We start from the raw sequence: 16044 nt of genomic DNA on the forward strand, positions 1-16044 counted from the left end.
AAATTTTAGTTCAGCTGGAATGAACCATGACAAAAAAGCAGGGCCTAGAGATGGGGGAGGGGTTCTGTAAAGACAACTTCCTTTTATATAATTGGCTGGATACTGGCCGCTGAGTGACTTTGGTGAGCTTCTCATTAAACTCTTGAGACCCAGGAAGAGTGGTAATTTCTCTGAACTTTTTTTTTTTTTTTTTTTTTAGGGCCATGCCTGTGGCTTATGGAGATTCTTGGGCTAGGGGTTGAATTGGAGCTGGAACCTCAGGCCTATTCCACAGCAACAGCAATTCCAGATCAAAGCCAAATTCGAGACCTACACTGCAGCTCATGACAACTCTGGATCCTTAACCCACTGAGCGAGGCCAGGGATTGAACACACATCCTCACGGACACTATGTCAGATCCTTAACCTGCTGAGCCAACACAGGAAGTCCAAGAGTGGTAATTTGATTTCAGTTTAATTCTCCTTACATTTATTGGATACCTACCAAGTTCCTGACTGTGAACAAGGTACAGGAGAGATTACTAAATAGCGAGCTCCCTTTAAGGTTAGATATATGAAGAGATAAAGAGGTTTTCAGATTTTTTTTTTCACATGTGAACCCCAAAACACCAATACTTGCAAGCCTCTCAAGGAGGAAACTAATATTTTTTGAGTACTAGTACTATGCTTTGTTTATATTTTCATATTTAATTGTCAAGCCAATTCAATGTTACAGGGATGATTATGCTATTTACAATTGAAGAAACTTAAAATCAGAGGTTAGTGCATTTTCTCAAGATCACATAGACAGTTAACAACAGAACTAGAGGAAATCCCAGATTTGTATGGGTTTAAAGGACATGCTGTATGTGGGCTTTCTCCTTGGATAAAAAAAAAAATTAAGTTCTTTAACTATCATAGCAACCAGCAGCTTAAGCATAACTATTGATGTTCTGGGTTGATTTATGAGTAAGTTTGATCCCCCAAACCTTAAAATATCAATAGATGACCCAGTCCTATATACACTAAGAAATGCATCTAACTGAAGTTTAAAAAAATCTTACATTTGGGTTAATTTTATTTGCCTCTTTTAAAGTGTTAGCCACATAATTCAGTATCTTTAATATTGTGATTGCAAACAAATCTTTGGAAAGAATATGATTTCTTCCTCTAGGGGGCAAAACTAGCCAATTCTACTCTATTTAACAGGTTAACACCTACTATACTTTACATGAAATTAAATGTATATTTTAATAAAGTTGATTGTATAATGGAAAGTGTGCTAGGCTTGCAGTCTGAAGATTAAAATTTGGTTTCACTTGCTAGTTATATCACCCTGGACAAAAAGTTTAACTTTTATAAACCTCAGTTTTGAGATCTCTAAAATGGGGTGGTGAGAATTAACTGATATAATATCTATGAAGGAAGGTACACTTTAGTCTGTTCAATGTTTTACAAAGATAAGGTGTTACTATTATTATATTTTTGAAACCTATTTTACAAGTTGCCATCAAGAAGAGAAAATGTGAAATATTTTGGACATTTCTACATAACTGATAGAGCAGAATTCAGAGTTTTTGCACTTCTCTGAAAAAGAGAAGCTAGTATTCTTTCATAGTTTCTTTTTAACTGTAGAACTTCCAGTAGAATGATGTAAGAACAGTGTGGTAGAACTGATATTAAAATACTAGATTTGGCTTGTTCACTTGCATTTCAAAGATAAATTCTCTTTTTAAACAGCACTAACGTTGTCAGTAGTACTAGCATTACCATTATAAAAGGACACTCGCTAGGTGTCTGTCTGCCTGAAGGCATGTGCTATGGTTATACAAAGTGAGTTAAGTGGATAACAATTCCAGTTTTTCAGGGCTTTATAATGTAATACAGACAGACTTTATTTGAATAGGGAAAAATAAAGATATACAAGTAAATGCCTTCATTTGAATCCCTGCTATATCCCTTATTAGCTGTGTGACTTTAAGCAGAAGACTATGTTTTTTTTTCTTCAGATTTCCAACTTTTATTCACCACTTACTGTGTACAATCTAGTACAATAGATGTTACAGTCATAAAGTTAAATAAGACAAAAGTTCTCTCCTCAATGAATTTATGGTGGAATTGGAGAGGAAAACAAGTAAAACAACGATTATAAACCAGTGAGGCCTGTTTTCCTGAGACCTGTTGTAATAGTACAGATGAAGGGTATCTAAAAGCAGGGAATACTTCCAGGAAAGGGCGACAGAAGGTCCACCAGGAAATCCTGCTGTGGATTAGTGGGTTAAAAACCTAACATGTTGTCCCTGAGGATGCTGGTTTGATCCCTGGCCTTGCTCAGTGGGTTAAGGATCTCAAGTTGCCACAAAATGTGGTGTAGGTTGGGATCCAGTGTTGCTGTGGCTGAGGTGTGGCTTTTGACCCCTAGCCTGGGAACTTCCATTTATGCTGCAGATGTCGCAGGGGCGGGGGGGTGGTGGTGTTCCACGGAATCCCGCACTACCAGTGGACTGCACAACCTTTTGACCCACAATTTAAGACCCCCTGAACCATGACATGGAGTACAAGCCAGAAGGCATTCCATGAAGGCAAGAACCAGGCACAGGAGGGCCTCCTTCTGTGGAGACCTCCCATGCTAAGGAACAGAGTTACATGAAGACAGAAATGAGCAAGAAACATTATAAACCTATCCATCCCCAATCCCTCACTCCCCCCCCCCCCCCGATCCCCACCCATGGAGCCCCTGCAGTGGACCACAAAAGGAAAAATGAACACCCCCACGCATCCAACACAGTTAGTTGTAACTCTGGGAAGTTGGGAGGTAATAAAGCAAGACACAGCAGGTGTGATTAAGATGTTACTGGGGACCAGACAGGGCTGGACAGGAACCACGCTGGGAAGCAAGGCCAGCACACCAGGCCAGGACTGATTTTCAGGGCAATTCTGTGAGCTCAGAGCAGAGCTCATGGACCAGGGGTCTGGTTGGGCTCCTCATAGCAGAAGCTACCATGGAAGGGCAGGATCCTAGTGTTGGCTTTGGTACAGGAGGGATAATGTGGGGTGAGGGAGGAACTGAAGAAAAGTGGGGAGCTGAAGCTTTAAAGGATACTTGGAAAGGAGTGGGGTGGGGGGGCAATAAGGCATCTAGAGTGGACAGAAGGATAAAGAAAAAGACAGATGGTTCTGGGTGCAGGGTGGTCCAGCTCTTCTCCAGGGCCCTGACTCCTCACTCCAGCTCCTGGTTACAGGCCACTACTTGTTACCCCACATGGCAATCTTTAGAAACAAAGGGCGTGGGAGGAAGCGACTAGACTTCATGTAAGCAGAGATCTTCTTAAGCCCCTCAAAGCGGGTGATGAAGTCTTTCAGGTTTGGGAATTCATCCAGGCACTTGGGCTCAAATATGCGATGTAGATCAAGGATGTCGTAAGCCAGGAAATCTACATAGGTGAGCGTGTGTCCTGCAAACCAAGGCCCCTTCCCCAAAAACTCTGAGAAGAGCCTCATCTTCTCAGGGATCTCGTCCACATAACCAGGCTTCAGTTTCTCAAAGTCAGAGCTGTAGCAGACCCTGGCCATGTGTAAGCGTACATCCATAACCTGGCTCTCCAGAATGTCCACTTGAATCTTCTCCTTCTCTGTCTCCCCACACATGTTGTGCTTGCGAGCAATGTAGCGAAGGATGGCATTGCTCTGGGTGAGCTTGTGAGGCCCATCAATTAAGTAGGGCAAATTGGGGAAGTCCAGGCCCAGCTTGGATCTTTCATTCAACCACTGGCTTCTGTCATAGTCAGGAGGATCTCCCATCATGTATTTCCTCTCCTCATAATTTGAACCTGTGTATTCCAGGAGCAGGCGGATGGCGTGAGCCAGCCCGCGGATGTCCCAGTAACCCAGGGTAATGGCCGTGGTGCTAGGTTCTGTGCTCTGAATGGAGAGAGAAAAAGAGTATCTCAAACTTCAGATTTCTCATCTTTAAAAAGAGGATAACAACTGTACCTGCCTGACAAAGATGTGAGAATGAAATGCTGTATTATGGGTAAAGTCCATAGTACAGTCTCAGTGCTTGATGCACTGACAATATTAGATTTTGTTAAAAGAGAAACTGAGGCAGAGTAAATATTTTAAGAATTTGAGCAAAAATTCATTCTAACTGGCAGCACCAAAAACAGAAGTGGTCAGGAGCTCTCCATCAACAAGAGCTCAGGGAGAAACTTTTATAGAGAAAAGGCATGAGCAAAGTAAGGAATTATTGATTGACTATTAGTTTAAAGCCTAGTTGGCTGTGACTGTTTGCCCTTGGGTTTCAATTTCATGACCCTGAGGCATTTACAGGCCAGGAGTTTGATTTGCTCATGTGGACACCATTACATTAGAGGCACCTCAGTCTAATGGCCTCCTTGGTTTTGTTTTGTATTTTGGAGTTTTTTGTTGTTTTTTTCTTTTGGCCACACGAGCAGCATGTGGAAGTTCCTGGGCCAGAGCTGGATCTTTTGCCACAGCAGCAACTCAAGCTGCTGCAGTAACAACACCAAACCCCCTGCTCCACAAGAGGATGCCCCTCTTTGTTTAATTTAGCAGGTATTATCCGAGCTAAGTACTCCAATATCAAACCTTTGACCTCCCCCTTCTGGTCTCCATACCCTGCAAGTAATGAGCTGTCTCTGGTTGTAATGAATAGTATGTATAGCCTAGAAATTGTCAGTCATCCATGATGCTTTATAGTCTCCTTGGACCCAGAGTCTTAGAGCAGGAATTCCAGTGTCCCATGAGAACCTTATTTTGCAAATAAAGGAACTGAGGCCCAGAGGTTAAGTGTTCTGCCCAAGCTATAGGGCCTGTTAGTGACAAAGGTGGAAAAATCTGGACTCCACGCTCAAAGTATGTCACTCTCCCTTCTTCACATGGTCTCTCTAGAATCCCCAGTCTCCTTAATCTCCTCTTTTACTTGCCCTGCCAATAGGACTGTGTTTATCTGGCCTGCTGCCAATTCAGGTATCTGGCTTCAGCTAGGTCTTCATGGTTAATCTTGTTATTTGTTTTCTCTTTTTTCTACAATTTATTTAGTAGAGGGAAAGAAAAAAAAACTGCCTTTATTTATTTTTCCAAGTAAAGTCTTCCCTGTGACAATAGATGAAACCAATCAAAGCTTCCTTGGTTGGAGTAGGAATGGGGTTATGGGTCCATAGGCCCATGGGCTCACTCAGCCCTTCTCTCCCATCCCCTCTAAAGTGGTCCCTGAGGGAGTTCCACCAAACTTTTAGGGCATCTCTTAGCAAATTTAAAAGCTACTACCTAACACCTACACTTAACAATGGTTATTCCTGGGAACTCTCAAATGTCAAGAGAGGCTTAGGATACTTCCATACCAAAAAAAAAAAAAAAAAAAAGAAAGAAAAACCAGAAATGCTAAACAAGATTGCACAAATTTTGATATTTTTAAAGGTTTACACTTAACAGGTTAACACTTTTAACTCAGATACAAAACGGAGGGCACACATGTGGCCTCATTTTGACATTACATCAGGAGTTAACTCTGAGGACACTTCATTGCCACCCCCAACTTTCCACTGAATCTGATTTTTCTTAACCTGGCCTATTTATCTTCCAGCTCCACTTCTGCTCTTTCATTCAACCATCATTTAATGAAGGTCCACTAAGTGTTAAATTCCATGCTGGGTCCCAGGATCACAGAGATGAAAAAGAGAATCTTTGCCCCTCAGGCAAATGGCAGATTCAAGAGGAAGATAGCCTAAAAGATAGTCCCCAGGGAAGCATGCCTTCTGGTGTTCATGCCTTTGAGTAGTCTCTAGCCCTGAGATAGTGTAAATAGCAGAGGGAGTGACACAGTGTGGGAGTAGCATTTAAGAGGGCTTACAGCTTTAGATTCCTTCCTTTGGGTATACTCTCCTTTGGAAAATCTGAACTGACATGTAAGAAGCTGAGCTACCTTGGTAGAAAGACCAAGGTGTGTGGAGAGAACTGAGAGAGTAAGAAGCCCAGTTTTCCGAGCATCCCAGCTTGAGCCCAGTCTTCCAGCTATCTCATCCAAGGCACTAGACATAGGAGTAAACCATCTTGGAAGTTCCAGCTTAATTGAGCTCTGCGGTTGACTGTGGCCCCAGCTGACATCACATGGGGGTGGAAGAACTGCACAGCTGATACTAGTCAATCCGTAGAGTGTATATAGCAATTGTTTAAACAGCTATGTTTTGGAATGGATGATTGCATAGCAATAGATGACTCAAACAAATGGGTAAAAAAAAAAAATGTGATGCATGTGGGAAGTGCTGTCATTGAGGTGTGTACAAACTGAAATTGTGTCATTGAGGAAGCACTGACTGTGCAATATTTGCCTAGGAACCAGGTACACAAGGATTCACAGAAGAACTGACATTAGGAACTGGTCTTGAGGAATGAAGAGAATTTTGTCAGGCAAAGAAAATAAGTAGCATGTCTAAACATAAAGAAGCTTCAAAGAATATATTTTCATGGAGAATAAGAGGTAGTTCACTTTGGGTTGGGTTGTATATTAGAGCCAATTTATAAAGGCCTTTTCTTAGGCTAATATTATTCTATAGACAATGGAAGGCTAGTGATGGCTGTTAGGCTCTACTGTGAAATAAGCATGTGTCATATCTGTTATCCCAGGCCTCCTCCTTGGTCATTTAACTCTAGTGATCGCTTCTTCATTCCCCTTTCTCTTTCAAGGCCCTGTTCAGGCTCTCCTCCTGCCTGTCGAATAGATGCTTCCCTTGGGCTATACTATCTCCACAATGGTATTTTCCAAGTTTCTGTCTTTGGTTTTCATCTCATCTTTTCCAGTATTCTCTTTTTGGCTGCAACTGAGATTTCTTGGCAGAAGATTCCAAATCTGTCTCTAGACTGGCCTTACTTTCTAAATGTCATATTACCTCAGACAAGTCTAAAACCCAATTCAATCCTCTTGCCTTCTCCACTTTCCCCCCAAGAAAATTTAGTCTTTCTCCTCATTTCCCCATTTCTGTAATTTCTTTCTGTTACCCAGGCTTACAACTTCAGAATTACATCAATTCCTAACTTTCTCACATACTTAATCTATCAGTCAAGTTCAATTGTTCCTCCTTTACACTGTCTTTCATATTTTTCTGTTTCATTGCTCTCTTCTTTATAATTTCCTTAAAATCTAGTATTGATCTTGTCACTCTCCTGCTGAAATTTTTTTTTTTTCAAAGCCATTGGCTTTGTAGCTGAAAAAATGATCGCTCTTATTTTTCTTTCTTTCTTTCTTTTTTTTTTTTTGTCTTTTTTGCTATTTCTTGGGCTGCTCCCGTGGCATATGGAGGTTCCCAGGCTAGGGGTCAAATCTGAGCTGTAGCCGCCAGCCTACACCAGAGCCACAGCAACGCGGGATCCGAGCCACGTCTGCAACCTACACCACAGCTCACGGCAACACCGGATCGTTAACCCACTGAGCAAGGGCAGGGACCGAACCTGCAATCTCATGGTTCCTAGTTGGATTCGTTAACCACTGCACCACGATGGGAACTCCCCTCTTATTTTTCAATACTCTTTTCTTAAACTCACTGCTTCATAATATGGCTACTGAAAGGCCTTAATGTTAAGTCAAATATGGAACCCCATCCCTGTGTTGCATGTTCTATGTGCAACACCCCTTTTTTATCTTAAAAATTAAGAAGTGAGGAATTTTTATTTTTTTAATTAAATAAATTTTTTTTTGTCTTTTGTCTTTTTAGAGCCACACCCGCAGCATATGGAGGTCCCCAGGCTAGGGGTCAAATTGGAGCTGTAGCAGCTGGCCTACTTATTCCATAGCCACAGCAACGCCAGATCTGAGCCACGTCTGCAACCTACACCACAGCTCATAGCAATGCCAGATCCTGAACCCACTGAGTGAGGTCAGGGATCAAACCCGTAACCTCATGGTTCCTAGTTGGATTCATTTCTGCTGTGCCATGACAGGAACTCCAGAAGTAAGGAATTCTTATTGTGGCTCAGAGGGTTAAGGACCCACTGTTGTCTCTGTGAGAGTGTGAGTGTGATCTTTGGCCTTGCTCAGTGGGTTAAGGATCTGGCGTTGCCACAGGCTGCAGTGTAGGTCTCAGATGTGGCTCAGGTCTGGTGTTGCTGTGACTGTGACATAGGCTGCAGCTGCAGCTCCTATTTGATCCCTAGCCTTGGAACTTCCATATGCTACAGGTACAACCATTTAAAAAAAAATGGGAAGTAAGTTTAGCTAAATATGGATGAGATTCTTGGTAAAAAAAAAAAGAGAGAGAGAGAGAAAAGAGATGACATGTTTGTTTTTTTCTTAGAGGATTAGAGAAAGCTGTCTGAGGAACAGAAGATTCTGAAGAGCAAATCTTTTTCATGGATTGGCTAGGAAGAATCACTTGGATCACCTACTGAAAGCACAGATGCTCAGTCTGTACTGCCTATAGCAGTGGGTCTCCAACTTGGGTACACATTAGAATCAGTTGGGGAGCTTAAAAAAGTACTGATGATTGGCTCCCATCACCAGCATTCTGATGTAATTGCTCTGGAGTATAGCATTGGCATTAGAATGTTTTAAGAGCTCTCCAGGTGATTATAATATGCAGCCAAGATTGAGGTTCTGCCCTAGAGGTTCCGTTTGACTATGTCTATGATGGGGACAATGAATCAAGTGCCCCCATGTGATTTTGGGAATCACTGCCAAATATAGAAGCATCTGTTTCTCTGGGCATTTCTGGAAAAGGATTCAGTAAATGCATACGGCAGCCACAGGATGGAGCATTAGGTCACCAACAGGTTGTTCTTGTAGACAGGGTAATAGACTGGCTTCTGAGTTATGCTGTGGAAATGCTGAGCTCATCCTCACATCCTCCCCTCACCATGAGATTATTCCTCATTCTTTTTCAGTACTCTCTTCTCAGAAGCCAAATCAACTTAGTTTCCTCACTTCTTATGCTCTAGCCAAACTAGCCTATCTGGTGTTCTTTATGATTTTTCACTTTCACAGCCTCTTCCTTAGTCTGTTCCTTAGCTACTTACATCAAAACCCTATCCATTCTTAATACTCAGCATAAATCACACCACTTTAGTGAAAACTTCTCTTACATCTCCTCTAGAATTGATCTTGTGAAACTCTGAATTCCTATCCAGTCTATAGCATTATCACTGTGGTGTCACTTTAACTTGCATATGATTATGATTGCCTGATGAACAGTGCCTATGTTCGAACATAATAAACATGGACACATGATTAACATGTGTACTTGTCTTTTTTTTTTTTAAATCGAGGGCAATGGATTTCATACCTATATATTACATTAACAGTTATGTTAAGAACCTGTGAAGCAGTTAAGTCTTAGCTATTGTATTAGCTTGCAAGGGCCATAACAAAATACCATAGACTGGGTGACTTAACAACAGGAATTTATTTTCTCATAGTTCTGGAGGCTGGAAGTCTGAGATCAAGATGTCCTCAGGTTTGCTTTCTTCCAAGGCTTCTCCCTTTGGCTAGTAGGTGGCTGTCTTCTTTCTGTCTTTAGATGATCTTCCTTCTGGAGGTGTCAGTGTCTACATTTTCTCATCTCATAAGGATACCAGTCATATTAGATTATGGCTCACTCTAATGACCTTATTTAAATTAATTATTTCTTTAAAGGTCCTATCTCCAAATAGTCACATTCCAAGGTACTGAGGAGTTAGGACTTTAACCTATTAAATTTGGTGGGACATAATTCAACCCCAAACAGCTTTTTTTGGCTGTGCCTTGTGGCATGCGGAAGGTCTCTGGGCCAGGGATCCAGCCTGAGCCATGGCAGCAACTCAAGCCACTGCAGTGACAACACTGAATCCTTAACCCACTGCATCACGAGGGAATTCCCACAACAACTTTCTTGCTGCATTTTTTGGCGCACATTGTATATTGGGACTATATGTAAATTTTAGCATGCTGAAAACCAACAAGCAAAGAGAAACCTACTCAGAGCTACATCTGTGTTTTATGATCATACTAATAATTTTGTATTGAATGACATTTCTATGTGTTAGACTCTGAAGGTAAGAAAAGATAAACAATTATGAATTTAATTTTAATTTTATGACATTACTATAAAGTCTTGACCCATGATTTTCCACATAAGAGTTTACTTTTCAAGCAGTAGAAATACCTGAAGTTAAAGTGAAAGAACAGGAGTTCCCGTCGTGGCGCAGTGGTTAACAAATCCGACTAGGAACCATGAGGTTGCGGGTTCGGTCCCTGCCCTTGCTCAGTGGGTTAAGGATCCGGCGTTGCCGTGAGCTGTGGTGTAGGTCGCAGACGCGGCTCGGATCCCGAGTTGCTGTGGCTCTGGCGTAGGCTGGTGGCTACAGCTCCGATTCGACCCCTAGCCTGGGAACCTCCATATGCCACGGGAGCGGCCCAAGAAATAGCAACAACAACAACAAAAAGACAAAAAAAAAAAAGTGAAAGAACAATAAAAAGGCTTTAGGATATAATCGAAAGAGGCTGGGATTTGTAGGGTGAGCTTGAGTAAATCATTACTCTTCTGAGCCTTTGTCTTGTCACCTGTACAACAATCATAGCTGCTTTATCTCTACTTTATTTCTGAACGTTAAAATCCTTTGCTCATTGTGACATACCATTCAAATATTACTCAATATGTTTTGATGGGCCAGGAAGAATTTTAGAGAGAGGCCCCTAAAACAGTATCATTCCCCACAAAATAAGTAGTTAACAGAGGCTCGGAGAAACTGTGAGTACATTGCTCCAAATAAAATCTAGCTGTCTCTTGTTGCTCAACTTTACTAAAATCTCCCCAGTAGAATCCACCTATCATGTGTGACAACACGAACGAACCCAGACATTATGCTAAGTGAAATAAGCCAGTTAGAGAAGGGCAAACACTGTGATTCCACTTAGATGAGGCATCTCAAATAGTCAGACTCAAGAAACAGAGAGTAAAATCGTGGTTACCAGGAGCTGAGAGGAGGGGAAAATGCAGATATAAAGTTTCAGTCTTATAAGATGCCTAAGTTCTGGAGACCTGCAGTACAACACTGTGATTATAGTTAGCAATACTTTATTGTACACTTAAATTAGTTAAGAAGGTAGATCTCATGTTATCTGTTGTTATTACCAAAAAAAAAATTAGTAAGAAGGTAGATCTCATGTTATCTGTTGTTATTACCAAAAAAAAAAAAAAAAAAAAATCAAATCCCAAATCTCAGAGAGTGAGATAACAAGGCCTTTCCCCGAGTCCCTGACATTGAAAGGGCCCCTACATTTTTAGATAATGCTTTTTAAAGATTGTGCAAATTTTTAAGCTACTCTCTACTTGGCCTCCCCTGAATCTCTGGTCAAGGTGGCAATTAGCCTTGAGCCCTGGCCAGTCCCCTTGACATCAGCTGGACTGATGGAGTAGGAGGCCAGAGATCAAGACTAGGAAGCCTGTTAGTGCCTTCAGGGTCTCTCCCCTTTATCTCCTTTCTTCCTCTCACTACTGATTTAAGGGCACTATGGTACTTTTTGCACTCATGTCAGAATTGCTACTTATAGCTTTTAAAGGTATATAAAAGGGTCAACAGCTTTGAAATCAATGCCTGCCTGATCACAGCTCCTCATTTTTTAAAGACAATCAATGTAGTGAGAAGTTTGAACATTCACTGGGTCTATAACATAGTAAATAGATTTACTCCTTTCCTCTGGTCCTACCCACCAGTCAACAACAATTCACCATCATCTTTACCTTTCTGTCTTGTTCATACCCATAGCTGAGTACTTACTGTAATACCTGTCACTTCACAAGTAACAATCTCAATGGAAAAGAGAGTAAGCAGGATTGATAGAGCCCATATGGCTCAAGTAAATCATGTTAAAAAAAAGCAGGATAGGAGTTCCCGTTGCGGCGCAGTGGTTAACGAATCCGACTAGGAACCATGAGGTTGCGGGTTCGGTCCCTGCCCTTGCTCAGTGGTTAACGATCCGGCGTTGCCGTGAGCTGTGGTGTAGGTTGCAGACGCGGCTCGGATCCCGCGATGCTGTGGCTCTGGCGTAGGCCGGTGGCTACAGCTCCGATTGAACCCCTAGCCTGGGAACCTCCATATGCCGTGGGAGCGGCCCAAGAAATAGCAACAACAACAACAACAAAAGACAAAAGACAAAAAAAAAAAAAAAAAAAAAAAAAAAAGCAGGATACACTGAAAGTGTGCTTAGGGCTCATCCTAAGTTTACTGCTCTACTTTGTACAGTCACCAAACTTGTCAATGATCCCCAGAGCCCTAGAAAAATGGATAAAGTAGTTAAGCAGCACTGGAAAGGTGGGAGGTAATGCTATATAGCCTATTTTTATGTAATTAATCATCTTTTAAGGGTTGAAAGGCAAAGAGCCAGAAATTCAACCTAGGAGACTAGACCAGAACATAGCCCCTCTGTGTCACAGGCTCACTAGCTGGGAGGTGAGGCAAAGTGACACAAAGCTTGAGAGAATGACTTCTTTAATCAATGTCAGGGCTCATTAAGTTGCAACTAACCTAGAAAATAGCCCAGATCTTCTTCAGGATTAAGGACCATTGTTGCTGCCCTTGCTTTTTCAGGAGAGTATGGAAATGAAGAGTCCTTCTGACAGAGATGAGGTTGTTGGAGTGGTGATGGCAGCCAGGGAAGCAATCTGCATGACCTCTGCTGAGCCGGGAAAACAGCTGGCCAGCTGATATTTTCATCAGCTATGTCTTTGCCCAGCTGCACAGATGGGCACTTAAATTATATAATAAATCACCAGCATTCCAATGTACCCACCAAGCCTCTTCAGTCACATTGCTTAAAACCTTCAGCATCACCAGATCCTTGAGTATTTTAATCACAAATGGACCAGTTTGCTTTTAAATACATTATATTGCCTATTGTTATGAGGGAAAGGAATCTATTGGACAAGGAGAGGTAACACTTGTATTAAACTCCACGTTATACTTTTGATTTTTGTACTTTGCTGAAGATCCTGTTTCTTAGGGAATATGTGGCCTCATCTATGAATGGCAGTTGTTGCCATCTAGCCCCAGTGTATCTTCTAGGGTAAAACTGAAACTGACCTTGGTGAAATAAAAAAAAGGAATAGTATTTTTATTTCTTACAGATTGGAAAGAGTTTAACTTCATCAGTATTCAAGTGGTCTTGTATCATTCATGATGACTCAATAGCAGTGTGTCTACAAATTATTCAAGCCCTTTTTCTGACTCATGCATGCCATGTATTATGGTAAAGTAAATTTTTCCCTCTTTCCTGGAAAAAAAGTCCTGTTTTTCTTATGAAAAAGGTTAGACATTTGGGAACTTTTAAGAAAGGTTTTTCTAATAATACAAATGGTTATTAACATTTTAAAAGTGAATTAAAAGCTTGTCACTAAGATACAACGAAGATCCTAGAAACCAAAGACCTCTATTTGGTGGAACACAAGAGCACTGATATTATAATGATTTCCAATGATTCTTCTAGAAATGCTGGCTCAGAGTCACATACCCAAGTGAAAAGAGGCTGGTCCATGGTCTATGTAGGGTTGGAACCAGTTTGACATGACTATACCTAAACAACCTATTGTCATTGAGAGTGAATCTAACCCATTTGAAGCCTTCTCCACCTACCTTGCCAGCATCCCTTGCCTTTCTTCTGGCCAGTTTCCCAAGAAATCTGGAGATAAAGGTATTCAGTGCGGAAGATGGTTTGATTGGCAAGGCCATTCCTACTCCCAGAGTTGGGTACAAAGGATCTGGAATGACTGCTTAATTCAGGATTGTCATTGCTTTTGGCTGATGTCTACTGCCACTGTGAGGTCTTTGCCCAAAGTCAGTAGATGCCTGCCTACACTTTGTGATGCCCTTGCTGGTCTGAATTCCTGCCAGCCTCACAATGGGCCTTTGAACTTGGGCTTTGAACCTATTGCTCTCTTAGTGTGTACTCAGATATTCTGCCATTGTTCACCATAACAAAACCTTTTGTGTGTCATTATGTCATCATGGGTAGCCTCCACATGCCATGGAGACCATGCCACAAGTGTAGACTGGGATACAACCCCAGACTTGCCCTTCCATCAAGGTTATATCAGGGGCATCTTTAATAGTTCCAGCTCTTAAGCTTGGGCCGAACCACACTGTCCATCCTTCTATGCCTATTTAACTTTGAGTCTCGTGGGTAAGAGTTCAGTGATTTGCCCTTGGCCTTCAAAGGCCTGGGCTCCTTTTGCAATACAATCTATCACCTTTTAAGGACAAGTTCTCTTTATGAAGTAATGAGATGGATTACTTAAAAAAAAAAAAGACAATATTTTTATGCCCTCCTTTAAAAACCATGGATACTTATTTATGTGACTAAGAATTTCCTTTTGAATAACTTCCTGAGGTTTTTTTTGCAGGTAATTTGTAGTCTATACATCTAAACATAAGAGTGAGTGATGGAACTTTACAACTTTGTCTTCACCAAGGGCCACCCTATATATGCTCAATCATAATAGATATCCTGGATATACAGATATCATCCCAGTAAATGGCACAGCTTTCACCAGATGGCTTAAGCTAAAGACATGCTTGATTTTCTTATTTCAACAGCCAAATCCAAGTCCTACTGACCTAATATATATACCACCAAAAATATATCTAAAGACAGCATCAAATATTTTAATATATCATCAAACTATACCACCCAAATATATCACAAATTTCTCCATCTCATTAGTCATCTCCTAGTACAAACTACATCCTCTTGGATGACATGAATGACTTCCTTATGTTCGCCTATTGCCATTCTTGCCATACTCCAGTAGATTTCCTTGCCACAGCAGGAGTTGAAAACATAAATCAGGGAGTTCCCATTGTAGCTCAGGAGAAACGAATCTGACTAGCAACCATGAGGATGCAGGTTTGATCCCTGGCCTCACTCAGTGGGTTAAGGATCCGGCGTTTCCGTGAACTGTGGTGTAGGTCACAGATGTGGCTCGGATTCCGCGTTGCTGTGGCTATGGCATAGGTAGGCGGCTACAGCTCCAGTTTGACCCGAGCCTGGGAACCTCCATATACTGCGAATGCGGCCCTAAAAAGCAAACAAAAAACAAAAAAACAAAAAAAAACCCCAAAACACATAAATCAGATCATGTCACTCTCCAACTTAAAATCCATCAAAGGCTTCCCCTGGTTTATATGTCTCAAAAACAAAAAGCCTTTCCCCAATCCTGGATCTTTGCACTTGTTCCCTAGTCCCAACATGCTTCCCTCTGGTTCTTCACACAGACAGCTCATTCTCACCCTTTTGATAACAGATCTTACGTTGCTGTCCTGGAGAGGACTTCCCTGATCTCATCTCTTAAGTTGTCACCTGCAGTTACTCTCTTTTATATTCTTTATTTCCTTCATGGAATTGTCATTTTAGTGTGGTTTCAAGGAGGAGTAAGGGTAAATGTTGTTCAGTCTGCAATATTTACCTGGCTATTGTGGTCATACTTTGGGGGAGAACAAAAGTTATCACTGTGTTCCAGGGTTTTAAAAATCTGCTTTTTATAAGATTAAATCACAAACCCTTCTTAGATTATGAACTATTCATCTAGAACATGGTTTTTAATGCATCATATTGATGTGTCATAACTTAGGTGGCCAGAGTCTACTGTTAGAAGTTTAAGTTGTTGTTAGTCTTTTACAAAAAGAGTTGAGGAAGACCCACGTGCTTATTAAAGCCCTCAAAAAAAAAAAAAAAATGGAGGTGGGCTTTGGAAATTAAGATTATTGTCTGAATGGAGAATTTATGAGTCAATGAAAGGGTAAATAAAAATGTTTTCACAGAATCATAGAGAACTAGCATTTGGTTTGTCCTTTCAGCTCAGAAGAACTAAAGTTAGGACAAATAAAGGAAGTACAATGCTAAACATTACTGAGCTCATTACACTGAGGTTTCTCACTTAAGCAATGTGGTGGATAGTGATTGAAGAGCAGATTTGGTGGTGAAAGCAATTGATTGTGTTTTGATGTTTAATTTGAGATATTTGTGGAATATCCAAGGGGAGCGGTATAGTAAGCTGTTGAATTTAATGGTGTGTGGTTTAGGAA

General features: G+C 41.2%; 1 protein-coding gene and 1 long non-coding RNA gene across 4 annotated transcripts in view; one reads left to right on the forward strand and one right to left on the reverse strand.

The window, feature by feature from the left end:
* Positions 1–12601, forward strand: part of LOC146397751 (uncharacterized) — a 35991-nt gene extending 23390 nt beyond the window's left edge. The window contains exon 3 of the long non-coding RNA XR_014824915.1: positions 12556–12601. This is a non-coding gene — a long non-coding RNA (uncharacterized LOC146397751). The remainder of the gene's footprint in view (positions 1–12555) is intronic.
* The window catches only part of LOC100156976 (glutathione S-transferase Mu 1-like), a 35899-nt gene continuing 21828 nt past the window's right edge, over positions 1974–16044 (reverse strand). Inside the window, exons 1-2 of one of the 3 annotated variants that reach the window (XM_084991500.1) lie at positions 13597–13912; positions 1974–3900 (exon numbers count right to left, since the gene is read on the reverse strand). In XM_084991500.1, coding sequence (XP_084847626.1) covers positions 3226–3900; positions 13597–13692 — 771 coding nt within the window. In that variant the 5' untranslated portion in view covers positions 13693–13912 and the 3' untranslated portion in view covers positions 1974–3225. Of the gene's footprint in view, positions 3901–9414; positions 9549–13596; positions 13913–16044 lie in introns of those variants that run through there. The other 2 variants (XM_084991501.1, XR_014824893.1) reach the window with 2 other exon arrangements.

The sequence above is a fragment of the Sus scrofa genome, chromosome 13 (assembly GCF_054392235.1).
Source record: "Sus scrofa isolate SSC_HxYL_T2T_F1_AM1 chromosome 13, Sscrofa_HxYL_maternal_Yorkshire_Landrace_v2.0, whole genome shotgun sequence".
NCBI lineage: Eukaryota > Metazoa > Chordata > Mammalia > Artiodactyla > Suidae > Sus > Sus scrofa.